General features: G+C 43.2%; 2 protein-coding genes across 16 annotated transcripts in view; both read right to left on the bottom strand.

The window, feature by feature from the left end:
- Window positions 1-724, bottom strand: part of LOC139570957 (serine protease HTRA1A-like) — a 34,495-nt gene extending 33,771 nt beyond the window's left edge. The window contains exon 1 of the mRNA XM_071393331.1: window positions 72-724. Within this exon, the coding sequence (XP_071249432.1) occupies window positions 72-531 (460 nt within the window). The 5' untranslated portion in view covers window positions 532-724. The remainder of the gene's footprint in view (window positions 1-71) is intronic.
- Window positions 725-807: 83 nt separating this feature from the next.
- Window positions 808-20,896, bottom strand: part of LOC139570956 (pleckstrin homology domain-containing family A member 1-like) — a 41,965-nt gene continuing 21,876 nt past the window's right edge. For 2 of the 15 annotated variants that reach the window (XM_071393323.1, XM_071393315.1), the window contains exons 7-14: window positions 20,562-20,702; window positions 20,388-20,456; window positions 19,862-19,926; window positions 19,691-19,754; window positions 18,071-18,160; window positions 14,301-14,371; window positions 13,624-13,698; window positions 9,851-12,723 (exon numbers count right to left, since the gene is read on the bottom strand). In XM_071393323.1, the coding sequence (XP_071249424.1) occupies window positions 12,498-12,723; window positions 13,624-13,698; window positions 14,301-14,371; window positions 18,071-18,160; window positions 19,691-19,754; window positions 19,862-19,926; window positions 20,388-20,456; window positions 20,562-20,702 (801 nt within the window). In that variant the 3' untranslated portion in view covers window positions 9,851-12,497. Of the gene's footprint in view, window positions 3,281-9,850; window positions 12,994-13,623; window positions 13,699-14,300; window positions 14,372-18,070; window positions 18,161-19,690; window positions 19,755-19,835; window positions 19,927-20,387; window positions 20,457-20,561; window positions 20,703-20,896 lie in introns of those variants that run through there. The other 13 variants (XM_071393326.1, XM_071393319.1, XM_071393324.1 and 10 more) reach the window with 11 other exon arrangements.

The raw sequence follows: 20,896 nt of genomic DNA, 5'->3' as shown, positions 1-20,896 counted from the left end.
CAGAAGGAATGATAAAACAATTAGCACATTCAAGTGGTGGAATGAAAGAATATGCCTAATAAATAAGTTACCTTTTCCACAAGCTCCCCGTTGAATGAACAGAACAGGTGGCTGCTGAAGTTTCAGCGCCCGGTTGCTGACTCTCTTGAGCTCGCAGATGTTACGATAGGATACACCGTCGCTGCCACATACAGGGTCGGTAGTTTTGCAGGCGCAAACGCCGCTCTTCCCTCTTCTTCTGACGGTGGCAGAGTAGCCCACTCCGCCCGATACCGAACACTCCAAACCATCTGCACACACCGGGTCTCCAAGCTTCCCATTGCCGCCGCACGCTTCGCCCTCTCCAGAGGCGCACACCGGGCAGCAGTTGCAGTGGTCGAGGATTTTTCCTGCTAAGCACTCAGCTGGCATACGTGGACACATCGCCTTGTCACAACGACTGGGACATCCGATAACGTACCTATTAGAGATCTGTGCTTCGGCAGGTAGGGATGCCAAGCAAACGGTTACGCACAATAGTGACCAAAACATGGTGGTTTACTGTGAAACGGACTGTTGGCCAAAAATTGTGAAGTAAACAAAAAGTGTCCGGGCTACTCTAAAACTTGCATTACGTTTGAATATGTTGACTGAAAAGTGTAGAGCAGAACAGTCACTGTAGTACAGCGGGATTTGGAAAAGCTCCACTTCCACTGCGCACCAATAGGCGATTTAACGTTTTTTTGCTGGCACTGCATTTATAAAAGCCTATTCAATTCCACATGACCCGGCACACGTTCCAGACAATAACACGCATTGCAATTGGTGTATGAGTATGACGCCCTAAGGCTTCGATATTTATTTATTTAGCATTTAGGCCTATTTGAATTAATTCCATTTTGGAATATAGGTTTAACTTGGTATATACTACACCTTTCGAATATACAGTGGATCGAAGTGCAGGACTGGCCTGAATGACTAGACCCTTTGAACAGGCTGGACGAACCCACGATGGTAGTTAGATACAGTGCATTCGGAAAGTATTCAAACCCCTTGACTTGTAACACATTTTGTTACTCTACAGCCTTACTCAAAATGGATTAAATAGTCCCCCCCCCTCATCAATCTACACACGATACTCCATAATGACAAAGCAAAAACCGGTTTAGATATTTTGGCAAATCTATAATTTTTTAAAACTCATCTCACATTTACATAAGTATTTCTCAGTACTTTGTTGAAGCACCTTTGGCAGTGATTACAGCCTCGAGTCTTCTTGGGTATGATGCTACAAGCTTGGTACACCTGTATTTGGGGTTTCTCCCATTCTTCTATGCAGATCCTATCAAGCTCTGTCAGGTTGGATGGGGAGCGTCACTGCACAGCTATTTTCAGGTCTCTCCAGAGATGTTCGATCGGGTTCATGGCCGGGGTCTGGTTGGGCCAATCAAGGACATTCAGAGACTTGTCCCGAAGCCACTCCTGCATTGGCTTGGCTGTGTGCTTAGGGTCGTTGTCCTGTTGGAAAGTGAATCTTCACCCCAGTCTGAGGTCCTGAGCGCTCTGGAGCAGGTTTTCATCAAGGATCTCTCTGTACTTTGCTCTGTTCATCTCGATCCTGACTAGTGTCCTAGTCCCTGCCTCTAAAAAACAGCTCCACAGCATGATGCTGCCACCACCATGCTTCACCGTAGGGATGGTGACAGATTTCCTCCAGACGTGACGCTTGGCATTTAGGACAGTGTTAAATCTTCGTTTCATCAGACTAGAGAATCTTGTTTCTCATGGTCTGAGAATCCTTTAGGTGCCTTTTGGCAAACTCCAAGCGGACTGTCATGTGCCTTTCACTGAGGAATGGCTTCAGTCTAGCCACTCTACCATAAAGGTCTGATTGGTGGAGTACTGCAGAGAAGGTTGTCCTTCTGGAAGGTTCTCCCATCTCCATAGAGGAACTCTGTACCTTCTCCCCTGATTGATCAGTTTGGCCGGGATGCCAGTTCAATGGAAGAGTCTTTGTGGTTTCAAACTTCTTCCATTTAAGAATGATGGAGGCCACTGTGTTTTGGGGGACCTTGAATGCTGCAGAAATGTTTTGGTACTCTTCCCCAGATCTATGCCTCAACAAAATCCTGTCTTGGCGCTCTACAAACAATTCCTTTGACGTCATGACTAGGTTTTTGCTCTGACATGCACTGTCAACTGAGTGACCTTATAGACAGGTGTGTGCCTTTCCAAATCATGTCCAATCAATTGAATTTACTACAGGTGGACACCAATTAAGCTATAGAAACGTCTCAATGATGATCAATGGAAACAGGATGCACCTGAGCTCAATTTTGAGTCTCATAGCAGGGTCTGTATTATGTAAATAAGGTATGTTTTTTTATTTTGAATACATTTGCAAAGAAATCAAAAAACCTGTTTTCGCTTTGTCATTGTGGGGTATTGTGTGTACATTTTTTATTTAATCCATTTTAAAATAAGGCTGTAACGTAACAGAATGTGGAAAAAGGGAAGGGGTCTGAATACTTTCCTTATGTGCCTTTAGATAAACATTTTAATTTAGCTGTTTAGAAAATTAAATAGTGAATAATATATTCCCATTCATGTGTGTGGGCCATCATAACATTGATTAACTTGATATGATAATTCTGCAATCAATAGGAAGCTATACACAGACTGCCTTACAACAGGAGAGATGAGATGTCATAAACAGTGGTGAAAAAAGTACTCAATTGTAAGACTTGAGTAAAAGTAAAGATTCCTTTTTACATCAGCCAATGTCACAAAGTGCTGTACAGAAACCCAGCCTAAAACCCTAAACAGCAAGCAAAGCAGATGTAGAAGCACAGTGGCTAGGAAAACTCCCTAGAAAGGCCAGAACCTAGGAAGAAACCTAAAGAGGAACCAGCCTCTGAGGGGTGGCCAGTCCTCTTCTGGCTTTGCCTGGTGGAGATTATAACAGAACATGGCCAAGATGTTCAAATGTTCATTGATGACCAGGAGGGTCAGATAATAATAATCACAGTGGTTGTAGAGGGTCCAACAGGTCAGAACCTCGGGAGTAAATGTCAGTTGTCTTTTCATAGCCGATCGTTCAGAGTTAGAGACAACAAGTGCGGTAGAGAGAGAATCCAAAACAGAAGGTCCGGGACAAGGTAGCACGTCCAGTGAATAGGTCAGGGTTCCATAGCCGCAGGCAGAACAGTTGAAACTGGAGCAGCAGCATGACCAGGTGGACTGGGGAGAGCAAGGAGTCATCAGGCCAGGTAGTCTGAGGCATGGTCCTTGGGCTCAGGTCCTCCGAGAGAAGAGAGAGAGAGAAAGAGAGAAAAAGAGAATTAGAGGGAGCATACTTAAATTCACACAGGACACCGGATAAGACATGAGAAATACTCCAGATATAGCAGACTGACCCTAGCCCCCCAACACAAACTATTGCAGCACAAATACTGGAGGCTGAGACAGGAGGGGTCGGGAGACACTGTGGCCCTGTCCGACGATACCCCCAGACAGGGCCAAACAGGCAGGATATAACCCCACCCACTTTGCCAAGGCACAGCCCCCACACCACTAGAGGGATATCTTCAACCACAAACCTACTACCCTGAGACAAGGCTGAGTATAGCCCACGAAGACCTCCCCCCACGGGAGACAGCAAGGGCGGTTCGTCGCTCCAGTGCCTTTCCATTCACCCTCACACCCCTGGGGCAGACTACACTCAATCATAGGACCTACTGAAGAGATGAGTCTTCAATAAAGACTTAAAGTTCGAGACCGAGTCTGCGTCTGCATCTCTCAGATGGATAGGCAGACCATTGCATAAATATGGAGCTCTATAGGAGAAAGCCCTGCCTCCAGCTGATGGCTTAGAAATTCTAGGGACAGTAAGGAGGCCTGCGTCTTGTGACCGTAGCGTACTTGTAAGTATGTACGGCAGGACCAAATCGGAAAGATAGGTAGGAGCAAGCTCATGTAATGGTTAGCAGTTAGGTTAGCAGTAAAACCTTGATATCAGCACTAGCCTTAACAGGAAGCCAGTGTAAAGAGGCTAGCTCTGGAGTAATATGATCACATTTTTGGGTTCTAGTCAAGATTCTAGCAGCCGTGTTTAGCACTAACTGAAGTTTATTTAGTGCTTTATCCGGGTTGCTGGAAAGTAGAGCATTGCAGTAGTCTAATGTAGAAGTGACAAAACCATGGAGGACTTTTTCTGATCCAAGAAGATCTCTTTGTTTCTTTTGATCTAGAACTAGCATCTCTGTTTTGTCCGAGTTTAAAAGTAAAACATTTGCCGCCATCCACTTCCTTATGTCTGAAACACAGGCTTCCAGGGAGGGCAATTTTGGGGCTTCACCATGTTTCATCGAAATGTACAGCTGTGTATCGTCCGCATAGCAGTGAAAGTTGACATTATGTTTCCGAATGACATCACCAAGCGGTAAAATATATAGTGAAAACAAGTGGTCCTAAAACAGAACCTTGAGGAACACCAACATTTACAGTTGATTTCTCAGAAGACAAACCATCCCCAGACAAACTGATATCTTTCCGACAGATAAGATCTAAACCAGGCCAGAATTTGTCCGTGTAGACCAATTTGGGTTGAAGGTCTAGGAGCACGAGGACAGATGCAGAGCCTTGGTCTGACGCCATTAAAAGGTAATTTACCACCTTCACGAGTGCAGTCTCAGGGCTATGATTGGGTCTAAAACCAGACTGAAGTGTTTCGTATACATTGTTTGTCTTCAGGAAGGCAGTGAGTTGCTGCACAACAGCTTTTTTGAGAGGAATGGGAGATTCGATATAGGCCGATAGTTTTTTATATTTTCTGGGTCAAGGTTTGGCTTTTTCAAGAGAGGCTTTATTACTGCCACTTTTAGTGAGTTTGGTACACATCCGGTGGATAGGGAGCAGTTTATTATATTCAACATAGGAGGGCCAAGCACAGGAAGCAGCTCTTTCAGTAGTTTAGTTGGAATAGGGTTCCATGTGCAGCTTGAAGGTATAGAGGCCAAGACTACTTTCATCAATGTGTCAAGAGATATAGTATGAAAAAACCTGAGTGTCTCCCTTGATCCTAAGTCCTGGCAGTGTTATGCAGACTCGGGACAACTGAGCTTTGGAGAAATATGCAGATTTAAAGAGGAGTCCGTAATTTGCTTTCTAATGATTATGATCTTTTCGTCAAAGTTGTTCATGAATTTATCACTGCTGAAGTGAAAGCCATCCTCTCTTGGGGAATGCTGCTTTTTAGTTAACTTTGCGACAGTATCAAAAATACATTTTGGATTGTACTTATTCTCCTCAATTAAGTTGGAAAAATAGGATGATTGAGCAGCAGTGGGGGCTCTTCGATACTGCACGGTACTGTCTTTCCAAGCTAGTCGGAAGACTTCCAGTTTGGTGTAGTGCCATTTCCGTTCCAATTTTCTGGAAGCTTGCTTCAGGGCTTGGGTATTTTCTGTATACCAGGGAGCTAGTTTCTTATGACAAATGTTTTTTGTTTTTAGGGGTGCGACTGCATCTAGGGTATTACGCAAGGTTAAATGTAGTTTCTCAGTTAGGTGGTTAACTGATTTTTGTACTCTGACATCCTTGGATAGGTGGAGGGAGTCTGGAAGGGCATCTAGGAATCTTTGGGTTGTCCGAGAATTTATTGCACTGCTTTTGATGATCCTTGGTTGGGGTCTGAGCAGATTATTTGTTGCGATTGCAAACGTAATAAAATGGTGGTCCGATAGTCCAGGATTATGAGGAAAAACATTATTGTGGATCTTATTTATTCCACGGGACAAAACTAGGTCCAGAGGATGACTGTGGCAGTGAGTAGGTCCGGGAACATGTTGGACAAAACCCACTTAGTCGATGATGGCTCCGAAAGCCTTTTAAGTGCGATTGTGGACTTTCCACGTGAATATTAAAGTCACCAAAAATTTGAATATTATCTGCCATGACTACAAGGTCCGATAGGAATTCAGGGAACTCGGTGAGGAATGCTTTATACGGCCCAGGAGGCGTATAAACAGTAGCTATAAAAAGTGATTGAGTAGGCTGCATAGATTTCATGACTAGAAGCTCAAAAGACAAAAACTCAGTCATTTTCTTTTTTGTAAATTGAAATTTGCTATTGTTAGTAACACCTCTGCCTTTGTGGTCACTATGGTAACTATGGTAACTGTGGTCACTATGGTAATATGGTCACTAGTGTAACCAGGAGGAGAGGCCTCATTTAACACAGTAAATTCATCAGGCTTAAGCCATGTTTCAGTCAGGCCAATCACATCAAGATTATGATCAGTGATTAGTTAATTGACTATAACTGCCTTGGAAGTGAGGGATCTAACATTAAGTAGCCCTATTTTGAGATGTGAGATATAATCTCTTTCAATAATGACAGGAATGGAGGAGGTCTTTATTCCAGTGAGATTGCTAAGGCAAACACCGTCATGCTTAGTTTTTCCCAACCTAGATCGAGGCACAGACAGTCTCAATGGGGGATAGCTGAGCTGACTACGCTAGTGGCAGACTCCACTAAGCTGGCAGGGTGGCTAACAGCCTGCTGCCTGGCCTGCACCCTATTTCATTGTGGAGCTAGAGGAGGTAGAGCCCTGTCTATGTTCATAGATAAGATGAGAGCAACCCTCCAGCTAGGATGGAGTCCGTCACTCCACAGCAGGCCAGGTTTGGTCCTGTTTGTGTGTGAGTCCCAGAAAATTATCTACAAATTCAATCTTTTGAGAGGGGCAGAAAACAGTTTTCAACCAGCGATTGAGTTGTGAGACTCTGCTGTAGAGCTCATCACTCCCCTAACTGGGAGGGGGAAAGAGACAATTACTCGATGCCGACATCTTTCTAGCTGATTTACACACTGAAGCTATGTTGTGCTTGGTGACCTCTGACTGTTTCATCCTAACGTCGTTGGTGCCGACGGGATAACAATATCCCTATACTCTCTACACTCGCCAGTTTTAGCCTTCGCCAGCACCATCTTCAGATTAGCCTTAACGTCGGTAGCCCTGCCCCCTGGTAAACAGTGTATGATCGCTGGATGATTCTTTTTAAGTCTAATACTACGGGTAATGGAGTCGCCAATGACTAGGGTGTTCAATTTGTCAGAGCTAATGGTGGGACGCTTCGGCGTCTGACCCCGTAACGGGTGGAGGAGAGACTAGAGACGACTCGGACTCGTTGCTTAATGGGGCGAACCGGTTGAAAGTTTCTGTCGGCTGAATGAGCGACACCGGTTGAGCATTCCTACACCATTTCCTTCCAGAAGCCATGAGAAAATTGTACGGTTGCGGTGACTGTGCGAGGGGATTTATACTACTATCTGTACTTATTGGTGGCACAGACGCTGTTTCAGCGTCTGAAGCTGGGCTTGCAGCACGGCTATCCTCGCCATAAGGTGACCGTTCTCTTGTGTATGATGAGTACAGCGACTGCAATTAGAAGGCATAATGTTAATGTTACTAATTAACTTCGGCTGGTGGAGGTCATGTAGAACCATGTACAGATAAAGCGTACAGGGTGAAAAACTTGAATGAAAAGTCAAGCGAGGGAAAACTGTTCAATATAAAACGGTAATTGAAAAAGTAAAAACTGTAGTTGGCAGGTAGCAAAGAAACGTTAGCAACAAACCGCACAGCAGCACGTAAACAAGTCTATTAGTTGTGACCGGGTAAAATAACTCAAGTAAAAGTGAAAGTCACCCAGTAAAATACTACGAGTAAAAGTCTATATGTATTTGGTTTTAAATATACTTAAGTATCAAAAGTAAATGTAATTGCTCAAATATACTTAAGTATCAAAAGTGAAAGTATAAATCATTTCAAATTCCTTATTTAAAAACCAGACGGCAACATTTTCTTTTCTTTTTTTCCTTTTACGGATAGCCAGGGGTACACTCAGACATTACTAATAAACAAAGAATGTTTGTTTAGTGAGTCCACCAGATCAGCGGCAGTAGGGATGACCAGGGATAAGTGTGTGAATTGGATGATTTTCCTGTCCTGTTAAGCATTCAAAATGTAATGAGTACTTTTGGGTTTCAGGGAAAATGTATGGAGTAAAAAGTACATTATTTTCTTTAGGAATGTAGTGAAGTAAAAGTAATAAAAAAATCTAAATAGTAAAGTACTGATACCCAAGAAACGACTTAAGTAAAAATACTTTAAAGTACTACTTAAGTACTTTACACCCCAGGTCATGAAGCATGTATAATTCTGCCAGGGAGATAATGGATTTTCCTAAAATCCAGTTTTTTACTGTTCCCTATACGAACTAGTCACTTTTAGCAACTTACTCAACTCATGTAATTAGGCTACAAAAACAACAGCGAGGGATGGTGTGAGGGGTTTTATGGTGGCTGTGGGTTATAAGCCATTTATAAAATAATTATTGCTCAATCTTATAAAAAAAAGACAAAATTTCTTAATTCATGAATTATGCCATATGTGTGGTCAGAAATGAATGAAACAAAACAGAAACCAATATGAGGGGAACTTGGGTGGGGATGAATCATAATCAATTTTGTAAGCAAAGCTAACATTCAAAGGTTTTTATTTCAACAAACATTGATCCTATGATAATTAGCTAACTGCTCTTTGTGGTATTCTAACAGAAATCCAAACAGTTTTCTGAAGTTGCACATATTGAAGATTAAACAAATTGTTGTTATTGGAGAAAATATTGGCCAATTGCATGTGTGAGAAGCGGAAATTCCAATGTTATAGCTAGTGGCTTATATAGTGTAGTGAACAACACATCTCTGTTACATTAGATGCCTGTGGTGGGCTGTAAAAGATCCAGCAAACAATGGACCAATGAATCACGGTCATAAACCGCTCTCACATACTATGATTGGTTATGGGCCAGGGATATTTTAATGACTATGGTTTAATGAGGTGGTTGGACCAATACTCATGGCCCAGGCACTGGGATGGAGGTTGCCTAGGGCCCCCTGTGGGGCTATGGGGCTTGTCTAACATCCTCCTCCATCCCAATGGAGAGGGTCCTGTTTTCATAATGGTTCACTTTGTCTTGCCTTGCTAAGAGGGGAGTGAACTGACATTGGAGTTCATGACGTTTGGTGTTGTAAACACTCTTGCCATTTGAATGTATTTTGTAAAAATGACATGGCAACCTATAGGGACAATATCAACCCAATTGAAAACGACTTTAGGTTACACCCTAATAAGGAAAATAAAGCAAGACAAATCTCAACTTGGACACATTGTTGGTGTGATATGTATCATTCTGCATGAGTACATGCAAAAGTCTCTTAGGGCCAACTGCAGCTCTATTTGTCTCTCAGAAGCCCCACAAAAGCCCGTTGTAGGCCAATAAAGGCAGAGAGACTGGGCTACCCCAGGCGCTGAGAGCCGTACTGGCCCACAGTCTATCCAGATGTTTTTGTTGTCCACAAGCAACTGTATGACATCATTGGTCACCGTGGGCCTCCATTCAACCACACACACAACTTATATCACACACTGCTCACACAGAACACCCTAACATTGTTGACTGCTAACTGACTATTACAAAAGGTCAGTCTGTACAGGAGTGAGTCAAATGTAGTGTGACATTTCTACTCTGGGAAGAAAGCAAAATGTTAACATTTCACCACCAGGGGGCAGAGTAGTCATACAATTAACTATTAGGCTGAGTAACAGAGGTTGAACCATTTCTTAGTATTTAGCATAGTTTATTTCACGGTTTATGATTTCTTAGAATTGTCTGGGTCATCTGGATTTAGTCCTTGATTTTATTTCAAAATGTGTAAATGGCCAGTGGGAAAGTTGGATGAGCAGATCATGAGCCACTGCTCATCTGGGTTGAACGGAATTGCAATAATTCAAATCAACACGAGCATTTTCTAAGTGTTTATTTCTTCCAAGTCATCACCGTAATAAATAGCGACAATTAAAATCTAGTACACAAGACAAAATGGATTAGAAAAGCTTTGTTTTTTAATAGAATTTATGCAGGCACTTGAGCAGCTGTATGGTTTTGCAGAACCACTAATGAGATCTATTGAAAAAAGACAATTGAGTAGCATGGTTGGGTTAACCTTCACTACCTTGCAATACAGGCACAGGGAAGTTCAAACAGAAATATACATCTAAACACATTATATTACAACATAACAAAATAAAACAATCCCAACAAACTGTCACCAAAGAAAACCATGTTTTCACACACGCAGAACAAAGCAGTCAGTGTCAATTGTCATAACTTAACAAATCAGGTACCAGTCACTAAAAAAATGGTTAAAGCCACTGTACAGTATACAGGTATGAAGAGGTCAGGGGTAAAGCATGTTGGTGGCCAGTAGGAGTATTAATTTAAACATCTTTGCAAGACAATGACCATCCCTACCCTAGAAGTAACTGCTTTTCACTTTGGTCCCTTAATGAAGCCACCTCGCTCTGTCGCATAACTCACTCTCTCACCGAAGTCCTATTGGTACAAATCCAAACCCCATTACAATACCCTGCAGGATTAGGATTAGGCAAATGTACATGGCTTGGTTAAGAACTGCACAGTCCTCTCGTACCAGTCCACAGTGTGTACCAACAACTTTCTAACTGTGGTACTATAGTGTGGGTAGAGTGGGATTGTTGTAGGTTTTAAAGTCAGATACATTTTCTTTATGTTAGAATAATTTGGTCATACACTATAAATTAAAGTAAATAACTAAAGACAACATTAGTTCAATAAAAACAACAGTGCATGCATGAAATGAACAGGTATGATTAGTTCTATGTTACTTGACAACTATTCAGTCATTAGAGAATATAGCTTGGCGCATTGCAGTCAAAAACATGATTTTTCTGTGTTTTATATATATTTCCACACTATGAGGTTGGAATAATACTTTGAAATTGTGAAGATTAAGATAATGCCATTTTTGTGTAAGAGCTGTTTTGTGTATGAGTTTGGCTTGCCTGGTGATGGTATAAATGAATAAACCACAAACAAAAAGGAGTTTCAAACCTCTGCCAGGAACAGATGGTTTTCAGGTCCCATTAGGGTCTTCCAATTATGCCCCTCACTCAGACCACTCCCAGAAAGACCAAGCAAAAATCTTGATTGAGAAATTGCTCTTTGCTAAGAAGCTATTTTCGTATTTTTTTTAACAGTAATGTACTTAATTGTTACCCAGAAATTATTTGATATTGAGATAAATGTTGCATTGGACCTTTAAAATATCCACTTACTTGCTTGGCACAGAGTGGTATAAAATATTATCCTCACAAATTGCTGAATTAATCTGTGTGAGTCCACATAGTCATGAGCTGCAGGTATACACTGAGTGTACAAAACATTAGGAACACCTGCTCTTTACATGACAGACTGACCAGGTGAATCCAGGTAAAAGCTATGATCCCTTATTGATGTCACATGTTAAATCCACTTCAGTCAGTGTAGATGAATGGATGTTTAAGCCTTGAGACAATTGAGACATTGAATGGCACACATACACAATCCGAGGGAGAATGGGCAAGACAAAAGATTGAAGTGCCTTTGAATGGAGTATGGTCGGTGCCAGGTGCACCAGTTTTAGTGTGGAAGAACTACAACGCTGTTGGGTTTCCCGTGTGTATCAAGAATGGTCCATCACCCAAAGGACATCCAGCCAACTGGACAACTGTGGGAAGCATTGGAGTCGACATGGGTTAGAATCCCCGTGGAACACTTTCGACACCATGCACTGACAAATTGAGGCTGTTTTGAGGGCAAAAGGGGATGAAACTCAATATCAGGAAGGTGTTCCTCATGTTTCGTACACTCAGTGTGTATATTTTAAATCAACATAAAAAAATATATTTAAAAAAAGTTTTCTAAACTGAATTAACCCTATTAAATAAAAAAGAAGAGAGCAAGCAGGTGGGAGACAATGGCAAATGGCGCAGAATCTTTGGTGTAGAGTTCAGTGTGAATCTCACCCTCCCAGCCCACACAGAGACAGCTGATTCCAGGACTTCATGTGAATGTCCACAGGCCTTGACCACTGAGTAGATGCCAAACAATGAAAACAAGGAGAGAACGTAACCCCCCTGTCTCTTTGTCTGAGTGACCTCCAACTCTAATGTGACTAGGGTTGACTAGCTGGGGAAGATTAACAGCTTCACAAACAGGGGGTTGAGATGGTTGGAAGTCAGACACATTATACAGACTAACTTTGGCTTGGAATCCAGTGCCTGCTTTCTGTCATTTCCATCCAAATGACTTCTGTTCAGTTTGGTGGAGATGAGACAAGCGGCCCACTGTTCAGCTGCTCTCGGATATTCAAAAGCATTCTTCTCATTTCCCCCCCATTTCCCCTGTTGTCATACAGCCTCTCCTCTGTAGCCCACCCCCTCTGCCAGGTTACGGGGTAGTGTGGGGGTAGTTCATGGGTCAGACTTCGCTGACCGGCAGGTCATCAGCGTCCAGGTCAAGGGGGGGTTCAGGTGGGTAGGGCTCGAAGCTGCTGCGCCGTCTCCATGGCGACTCGAGGGGAGTGTCGGCGGTCACTTGGACAGGCGTGTCTCCTGCAGGGACAGTCGGGCGTGGTTGGGTCGCGGCAAGAGGCTCATGAAGTGCTCGCTGTCCCACGCAAGGCTCCGAGCGTGCACCGCCCGCGACAGAAGGGCACCCTGGGTAGGGTGGCACTGCAGATATGGGCGAGCAAGGGACGGGGGGCCCCGGTTGGCTGCGGTAGAATGTGGAAGGGGAGGAACGGCCACAGTGCTCCTGCTGAGAGAGGAGGGAGGCGTGTGTCCCACAGAATCACAGTCAGATGGGAAACATGGTGAGTTGTGAATAGAGCCAGTGCCAGACTTTTGGTGTAGCGGCTGATGCAGCAGCAGTGGTAGTAGTAGAAGTAGTGGTAGCCGCAGTTGCAGACCGTAGAAGTGCTAGCAGAGCAGTGACGGGTACAGGGAGGAGTGCAGTGGTAGTGAAAAGCAGAAGAAGTGGTAGTGCTCATTTTTTTAAAGTTAGTATTTCACTGTCAGATTTCAATCTCTGTAAAAAACAAAACAAGAGGGGGTGGGGAATAAAGTAAGTAAAAAAGAAAAACATGTCAGTGACCAGTTGGTGTTGTTTTTTGGGAGGGAACATACGCAGTAGCACCTACTTACCCAATCCATTTACCCAGCAAAAAGAGTTAGTGACGGATACTTAAATAACTCCCGATTGCCTTTGCTGGCTATTCAAAAATATATTTTCTACCAAATCTATGTTGTGTAAAGCATCACCAAAGTCATCATAATTCTGTATCATGCATTCAAACATGCAGCCGGGCACAGAACATTTGCCAAAACATATGTGCATGACTTGAAGCAGACCATGCAACGGAAACACCTACACCGCAACTGCTTATGTGTGAGTAAACAAAGGGCTGAGTGATTCTTCAAGTATGCCAGGGCGGTTAGTTTAAGAGCTTCAGAGTACATGTGCTTATACAGAAGTCGTCATCATACAAACATGCAGAACACAAAACACACCAACAGCTAAACTGTTATTGATGTTAAGAAGACTAGGGTTTAGTTCCCAAAGACAACATTAATTCAGACTTCAAGTTGTCTTGGCTTAGAAAATGAGAAGTTAACTGGGTTATGCAAGTCAACAGTTTGAGAGAGTAAACACACATACAGGCAGCGGACAGGAGGTAGAACTAGAGACAGGCAGGATGTGAGACATCTAAGACAGGTACACAGCTGCAGGAGACTGCAGAGAGAGAAAGAAAGACAAGGAGAGTCAGAGACATATGAAGTGACATGACAGGACAGAGACAGGAAACAGGTCTGTGCAACAGCTTTCATCACTGTACCAGAGAGGCATTAGTTGTGTGTGTGTGTGTGTGTGTGTGGTAAGGGTTTCAAAGTTACAGAGGGATGTTTAAAAAGTTTTGTCATCTTCAACAATGGTGACAACAGGGCCTATCAATTGCAAGAAGTGGGAGTGAGTGGGGTGTGGAAGTGGGAATGAATGGGAGGTAGTGACTAGCTGCAGAGGTCCAGGGAGGTTAAGCTACAGTAAGTCAAGGGAATGAGTTTATGGGACTAACCCCAGGGCTGAGATAGAGCATGAAGAGGAAGACAGGAAAAGCAAAAAAGCAGAGGTAGAGGAGAGGAGGACTTTGAGTTGGAGTTATGGAATGGGCAGCGGGGTGGAGGGGTTAAAGCCCGCACAGGGAGGGACATGTACAGTTTGGTTTTTAGGGAGGCAGATGGGTGACTCTCCAGTCCACACCATGACATAAAAAAACAAAAAGTGAGTGAAAACCAACAGTATATAGAAGGCACTTTGGGGTACAGGAGCTGACATACGTGCTGCACTCCCCGATTCGGGCCGTATACCTCTGTATACAGGGGTTTGACAGCCGTCTGGCCTGCCGCATCTGCAACAACACAGTGGACAGCTGGATTAGAGCAGGCTGGGGAGGGCCAGCCTAGCCCACAGTACAGGGGGAAGAGAGGGAGTGGTAGAAAGAGAAGTATACATGTGGAGCAGGGTTTCCGTTAGTCGGTAATAGCCTGCTTTTGGCCGATATTTTTATTGATAAATAAAATTGGCGCCAGCCAACTGTCCGGGAGAATTAAAAAAATCCCATTGCAAAATGCTTTCTAGCCTATTCATTAATGGAAATACCAGTCGATGTCATGCTTATCGGTCGATGGGTTCATTTGCATAACTTTGTGGAATTAAATTGGCACAGCATAAAGATACAGAGCCTAGTTTAAGTGAAAAATCTCTCAGACAGTGCGAGAGCTGCTGCTACAACTCCTGGAGTGAAATGAGCTTTTATAAGCCTAATCACTGTGAAACAATTCTTAATAAAATTGTGTGTTAACTGCTTTGATTGCCACCATTTAAAAAGAGCTGATATTTTTATTTCTCAACTGATAATTGAAGCTCACTTCCCATTCACCATTCAAGTGCATATAACGGTAGGCAAGCTTCAGCGCGTCACACACCACTATGCAATGATCTGGAAACAGTATGCATTTTTTTTTTTAAACATATCCTTAATTGTTTGAAACCAGAATGCTGTACTACATATATGAGGCTTGTTTACCTAGCTTCAAAGTAGCCTAGCCAAAATATGACCAAACGTGGAGGCAAATATTTTATAAAGTCTTCCATATGCCATTGAAACCAGTAGCCTATTTCTCTCATGTTCTACTGGCTTTCAAATCAATTATCTTTCATTGTCCAGCAGCTAAATGATCTCGCCTCTTTCTTTTTTTGTCAAACAATAAACCTAAAACAGACAAAAGACAACAGACAGACGCATGCAAACTTCGACATCGCATCTGCCCAGACTCACGTTTCCACCACCTCAATCTCCAGCACCTGCAATACTCTTTTCCACATGACCTCAAACTGCTCCACTCTGCCCTTCTTTGTCGCCCACACCCTTTCAATATTCAAATAATAATGCATTTGATTCTTCCACCATCCCAACAATGCAGGATCACTTGGATTTTCAGTTAAGCAAAAGTTTTCTACATGATTGATGAGAAAAGTACAGTACAACCCATTGGGTCTCACCCAACCCTCATATGCCATGTCTTGAAATATGTAGACAGACAGAATTAAGGTAACTGTATATTGTAAAACTTCTGACAGCCAACTTTCTAACTCCACCCATAACGTTCAGACTTTATAGCATTCCCAGAAGGCATGAATCATCGAGTCAGTGTTGGTTTTACGCTTAAGACATGACTCAACCGTTGTGCTGTAGAATTTCTGAATTTAGTCTCTTGTATAATACATTCTGTACATTAGTCAATATTGGATTAAGCATACATTTTAATTAACTATAATTGTGTTAGTTTTGTTCCAATACTCCATCTTGTGCCGATATCAGATTTTTTTAGGTCTAGGTACAAGTAGTTCATATTTTTTTCTAAGCGATTGTCAGTTGGATAGGATCTTTGCAAGGTTTAGTATATATCTTACCTATCATACGAGTATCATTTTACATTTTAGTCATTTAGCAGACGCTCTTATCCAGAGCGACTTACAGTAGAGTGCATACATTTTATTACATTTTTTACATACTGAGACAAGGATATCCCTACCGGCCAAACCCTCCCTACCGGCCAAACCCTCCCTAACCCGGACGACGCTATGCCAATTGTGCGTCGCCCCACGGATCTCCCGGTTGCGGCCGGCTGCGACAGAGCCTGGGCGCGAACCCAGCCCAGCCTGGGCGCGAACCCAGAGACTCTGGTGACGCAGCTAGCACTGCGATGCAGTGCCCTAGACCGCTGCGCCACCCGGGAGATATACATAGAATTCCCCCAACATTGCTCTGATATCCGAAAGATTTTAGATCGAAATGTAGTGATATGAAACTTAAGTTGCATGTATTTGAAAATATCTACATTGGTCAGTCCAAAATTCCTTTTTTTAATTTATTTTTTAATATTATTTTTTTTATCCCCTTTTCTCCCCAATTTTCGTGGTATCCAATCGCTAGTAATTACTATCTTGTCTCATCGCTACAACTCCCGTACGGGCTCGGGAGAGACGAAGGTCGAAAGCCATGCGTCCTCTGAAGCACAACCCAACCAAGCCGCACTGCTTCTTAACACAGCGCGCCTCCAACCCGGAAGCCAGCCGCACCAATGTGTCGGAGGAAACACCCCGGCCCGCCACAGGAGTCGCTGGAGCGCGATGAGACAAGGATATCCCTACCGGCCAAACCCTCCCTAACCCGGACGACGCTATGCCAATTGTGCGACGCCCCACGGACCTCCCGGTCGCGGCCGGCTGCGACAGAGCCTGGGCGCGAAACCAGAGACTTTGGTGGCACCAAAATTGCTTTTTAATTCTGTCATGGAAATAATTGTATTTCCTATTACCAAGTAATTTACAGTTTCTATGCGGGACAAGTTATCTGTGAATTCTGAAAAGCTATCCAAGGATTGTTCCATAGGGGTGTGTTTTTAGGGAGTGATATTGATTCTTGTAGAATCCGTTACATTTTCTTCCATATTTTTATCATGTTCTTAACTATGAAGTTGTTAATGTTCTTTGCGCCATCATTTGAAAACAGACCTCCCCTTTTTCTGACAGATATTTTCATCTCAGTCTCATGAAATCGCTCGCATGTGCAGTGCACTTTTGACTACAGTGTTTTACTGCTAACTGCATTATGCAACGAACATCAGCAAGTAGTCTACCGCATTGTGCACATTGCTGCGCCTATAATGTGAACAAATAATAGTTGATCAACATTTTATGCTAAACGTTCTGCTCTGTTGCATCAGCCTCATTGCTTTTTAAAATGTTTTTGATGTAGTCTAGGCTACTGGCTGTATGAATTTGTGATGTATCCTCCCACAACTGTCCCAGAGTTTTTTTGGAATACGCTATTTCTTCCTCGCACAGAACAACGACAAGCTGAACAATAGAATAGGTACACTTTTCTACTACGGGGGATAGTAGATTGACATAGACTAGTGATGTTGCTGTTCGTTACTCGTCTTGTTGGCTGAGGAAAAGTACACGTGGACAGTTACGCTAACATCTTCAAACGCACATCAGAATTTGTCGTTGCATCCTTGACTTGCATGTTCTGTTAAGAAGAATTACCACAATCTAAATGTGATCTGTCATTTTGAGCACAGTGGGTGGACGCCCTTATCAGGTTACGCACCCAATGGATATGGGTCTGGTACATTTCTCAAATGTCCAGTAAATTAAACTGCTGCCGGTCAAATGTCCGGTGCCACATTTTTCTAACGGAAACCCTGATGTGGCGATTGCCTATGCAATGCCACTGTCACAAAGAGGGCAAATACCTACAGTAGGAGGGGGACCTGGGTGAGAATGCCAACCTCTACCCTCTGCAGTCAGTACAGAATGTGACATACTTTTCACTCCTCCCTGCATCCTCACTGTTTGTGTGTGTGTGGTGTGTGTCTGAGCCATCTCTCTTGGCTTGGGCTGCCATGAACACGTGAAACAAATGGAGATCAGATCAGTTTGTGTTGCTACTAAGGACCAGACAGACAGGAGACTGGCCAGAAGTGACAGCGCATGCAGTAGCCCTATAACCACAGTGGCCTGCTGGGTGGTTACATACTGTGGCTGCAGATCTCCCAGGTCCCCGCTGGGCTACGATGGCACCAGAGACAGCCTTGATCCAGCTGTGCATCTCCTCTGGACTGTCAGCCTGCAAAGAAAGAGGAGACGGGAGAATGAGGCAGGGGGATGGAGGAAGGGAGTGGGGATAAGGGGCAAATAGTAAAGTGGGGAAAGTCAAGGGTGAGGGAAAGAAATATAGTGAAGGGGTAAAATTCTTGACATTAATCTACACCAGGGATTGGCAACTGGCTGCCAGCCCGTGGATCAATTTCCCAAAAATATATTTCAAAACATTCTTGGGGTTCTCAATTTACGGTTGAGTTACAATAGTAGAATACACAAGGTGCGAATTTGAAATGTGGTTGTGCATCAGCGTTTTTTGTTTGTTATGTCAGTCACAGGTTGACATTTATTGTTACAAGTCTTGTCCTGGAGACAGAAGTGAGCGATATCCCCTTAGATAGGCCTTCTGCTAAATCAAAATGACCTATATTGTAAGAATTCATGAACAAAAATGAGCTTTTTGGTCTTAATTTAAAGTTAAGCATTAGGGTTAGCAGTGTGGTTAAGGTTAGGTTTAAAATCAGATTGTATGACTTTGTGGCTGTGCCAGCTAGTGACCACTGCAGAGCTGCTTTTAGAACATGATTCATTATCACTCAATTAGCCCATGTCAGCAAATCTTTTGGGCAGGATTGGTAAATTAGTCTAGCTAGCTATCTAAACTTGTAGTAATCATGGTCGAATTACTGACCGGTGGGGCCCCAATGATTTTAAAAGTCACTCTCACTCAGATATTATATTAACATGTCAAAATATGTAAAATTGCAGGAAATTAGCTATAAAACTGCTAATTGTCCCCCAAGGAGAAATCGGGGAGGGGACTGTGGACCGGCTGCTGTACGTGATATCTCAGACAGCACTGGACCGATTCTGATGAAACTTGGGTAAATTATGCGTCTTACCATAGAGCCAGCATTTACAAAAATACACTGATTGGCCCAAGGCACGAGCTATCGTGATTAACAGAAATGTACTAGGTCACACGTGATATCTCAATTGGCCCAAAGGGGGGCGACCATAGAGATTCTATTAAATTACCAGAGGGGCTATGTCATAAACCCTCTAAGTTCCAGAATGGGGTGAAAATGGCAGACATATTAGTTAGGGAGAATATCAAACCAGTCTAATTGGAATGAATGGCTGTACAGGCATAATCCTGATTTTATTTATGCAGGAGATATCAGAAATTGCGTAATATAATTATTGTCAACCTAAAACATTGTCATATAATCATAAATACAGTTTATACGGGTTTTATACACATTTTCTGTATAAATAGCCTTTAAAATGTATGTAAACAGACCATACATGTCTCAATTTTTGTATGATAAAATATCAGTAGTTGTTGTATTTACAACTTGTCAATGTCCTATCATCTACTGATTTCAGCCAGTGTATGGCTGTGGGTCCCCCCGGATGGTACGCCAGCGGCCACTCCAGCCCCTCATCATTAGTTCAGATTTTTTGTGGCCGCCAGCCCCACCAAAGTTGCCCATCCCTGATTTAGACATTATGTAATAGTGTGTTGGTAAAAAGATGTTTGGTCTCTTCTCACCTGGATGTAAAAAGTCCTAGAAGTGGTGACGACCTCAAAGAGATTATCCCTCATCATGATGTCACTGGAAATACAAAGCCAACAGTGATCAAAATCAAAGTTGGCTACATGCTAAATGTAGGTGGATGTAGAGGCTACGTTTTACCATGACAATGTTGAGTTGTGCAGTACCTCTGTTTGCACTCCTGAACTTTGTGGACCTCTTTCAATGGAATCATTCTCAGAGGCTCCTTCTCCTGAAGAGAGAGGGGGAGCGGTTCAAGAAAATGAAAAATAACATTTTAAGAGCCCAAAATGTATAACATAGTGCTATAACGTGTGCTATATCCTTATGACACTTGCTCCACAGTCTTTGGGAATCCTCTTTGTCGAGTAAAACCAACTTTCAAGACCTTATTGATACAGTATATTTGGAAGACAAGGGAGAAAGACTGTCCACTGTTAATGCCAAATAGACACATGCTGGTACAAAATATGGGCAAGCATGGAAGTGCTTTGTGGTGTGTGTGTGTGTGTGTGTGTGTGTGTGTGGGGGGGGGGGGGGGGGGGGGGGGTAGGGCACAGAGACAGTGGCATGCTAGGACATGTGTAGAAATGGCATAAGATTCCAGGGACTTGAGGTGGAGCGGACAAACCCAGTGTGAGTGTGTAAAAAGTCATTCTGGTATGCTTTCCAGCGTTAATGAAAACTGCTTACCAGATCTGATTTGAAGTAACTCATGGTGTTATCCTCCAGTAAGAAATATCTCCTTTTCCAATTTCTCATCTGGGGAAAAGAAAATAGCAATTTACTTCCTCATACTCATGGCCTCATACTTTAACCTAAAATACCCCAAACTCAGAGCCCCTCACTGTACCCCACTACACTCACCACAGCTCCCTGCTTCACACAGTAGCCAGACTTGATGACCGCCCGGTCCTGGGTCGGCCTTCCCAGAAAGTATGGCAGCTGGCTGTACGACCTCCGCAGCAACTCACGCTCCGAACCCTCCTGGCCCTCACCCCCTTCCTGCTGTTGGAGGGAAATACACCATAGGTGATTTACATCCACAACATCTCAGTTAATTTACAACTAAATAAGAGGCTGACTAGGAAAGGCTATATCTAGTGAGGCCGAGTTATGGGGGTAGACATAAGTCATTATGGCACATTCAGTCCCACTTTATTTGGATAGTCCCCTAAAGAAAGACTGTAGATGCTCAAACT

The sequence above is a fragment of the Salvelinus alpinus genome, chromosome 3 (assembly GCF_045679555.1).
Source record: "Salvelinus alpinus chromosome 3, SLU_Salpinus.1, whole genome shotgun sequence".
Lineage (NCBI taxonomy): Eukaryota > Metazoa > Chordata > Actinopteri > Salmoniformes > Salmonidae > Salvelinus > Salvelinus alpinus.
Note: the sequence above shows the minus strand (reverse complement) of the source record. Positions and strands in the feature narration are given on the sequence as shown.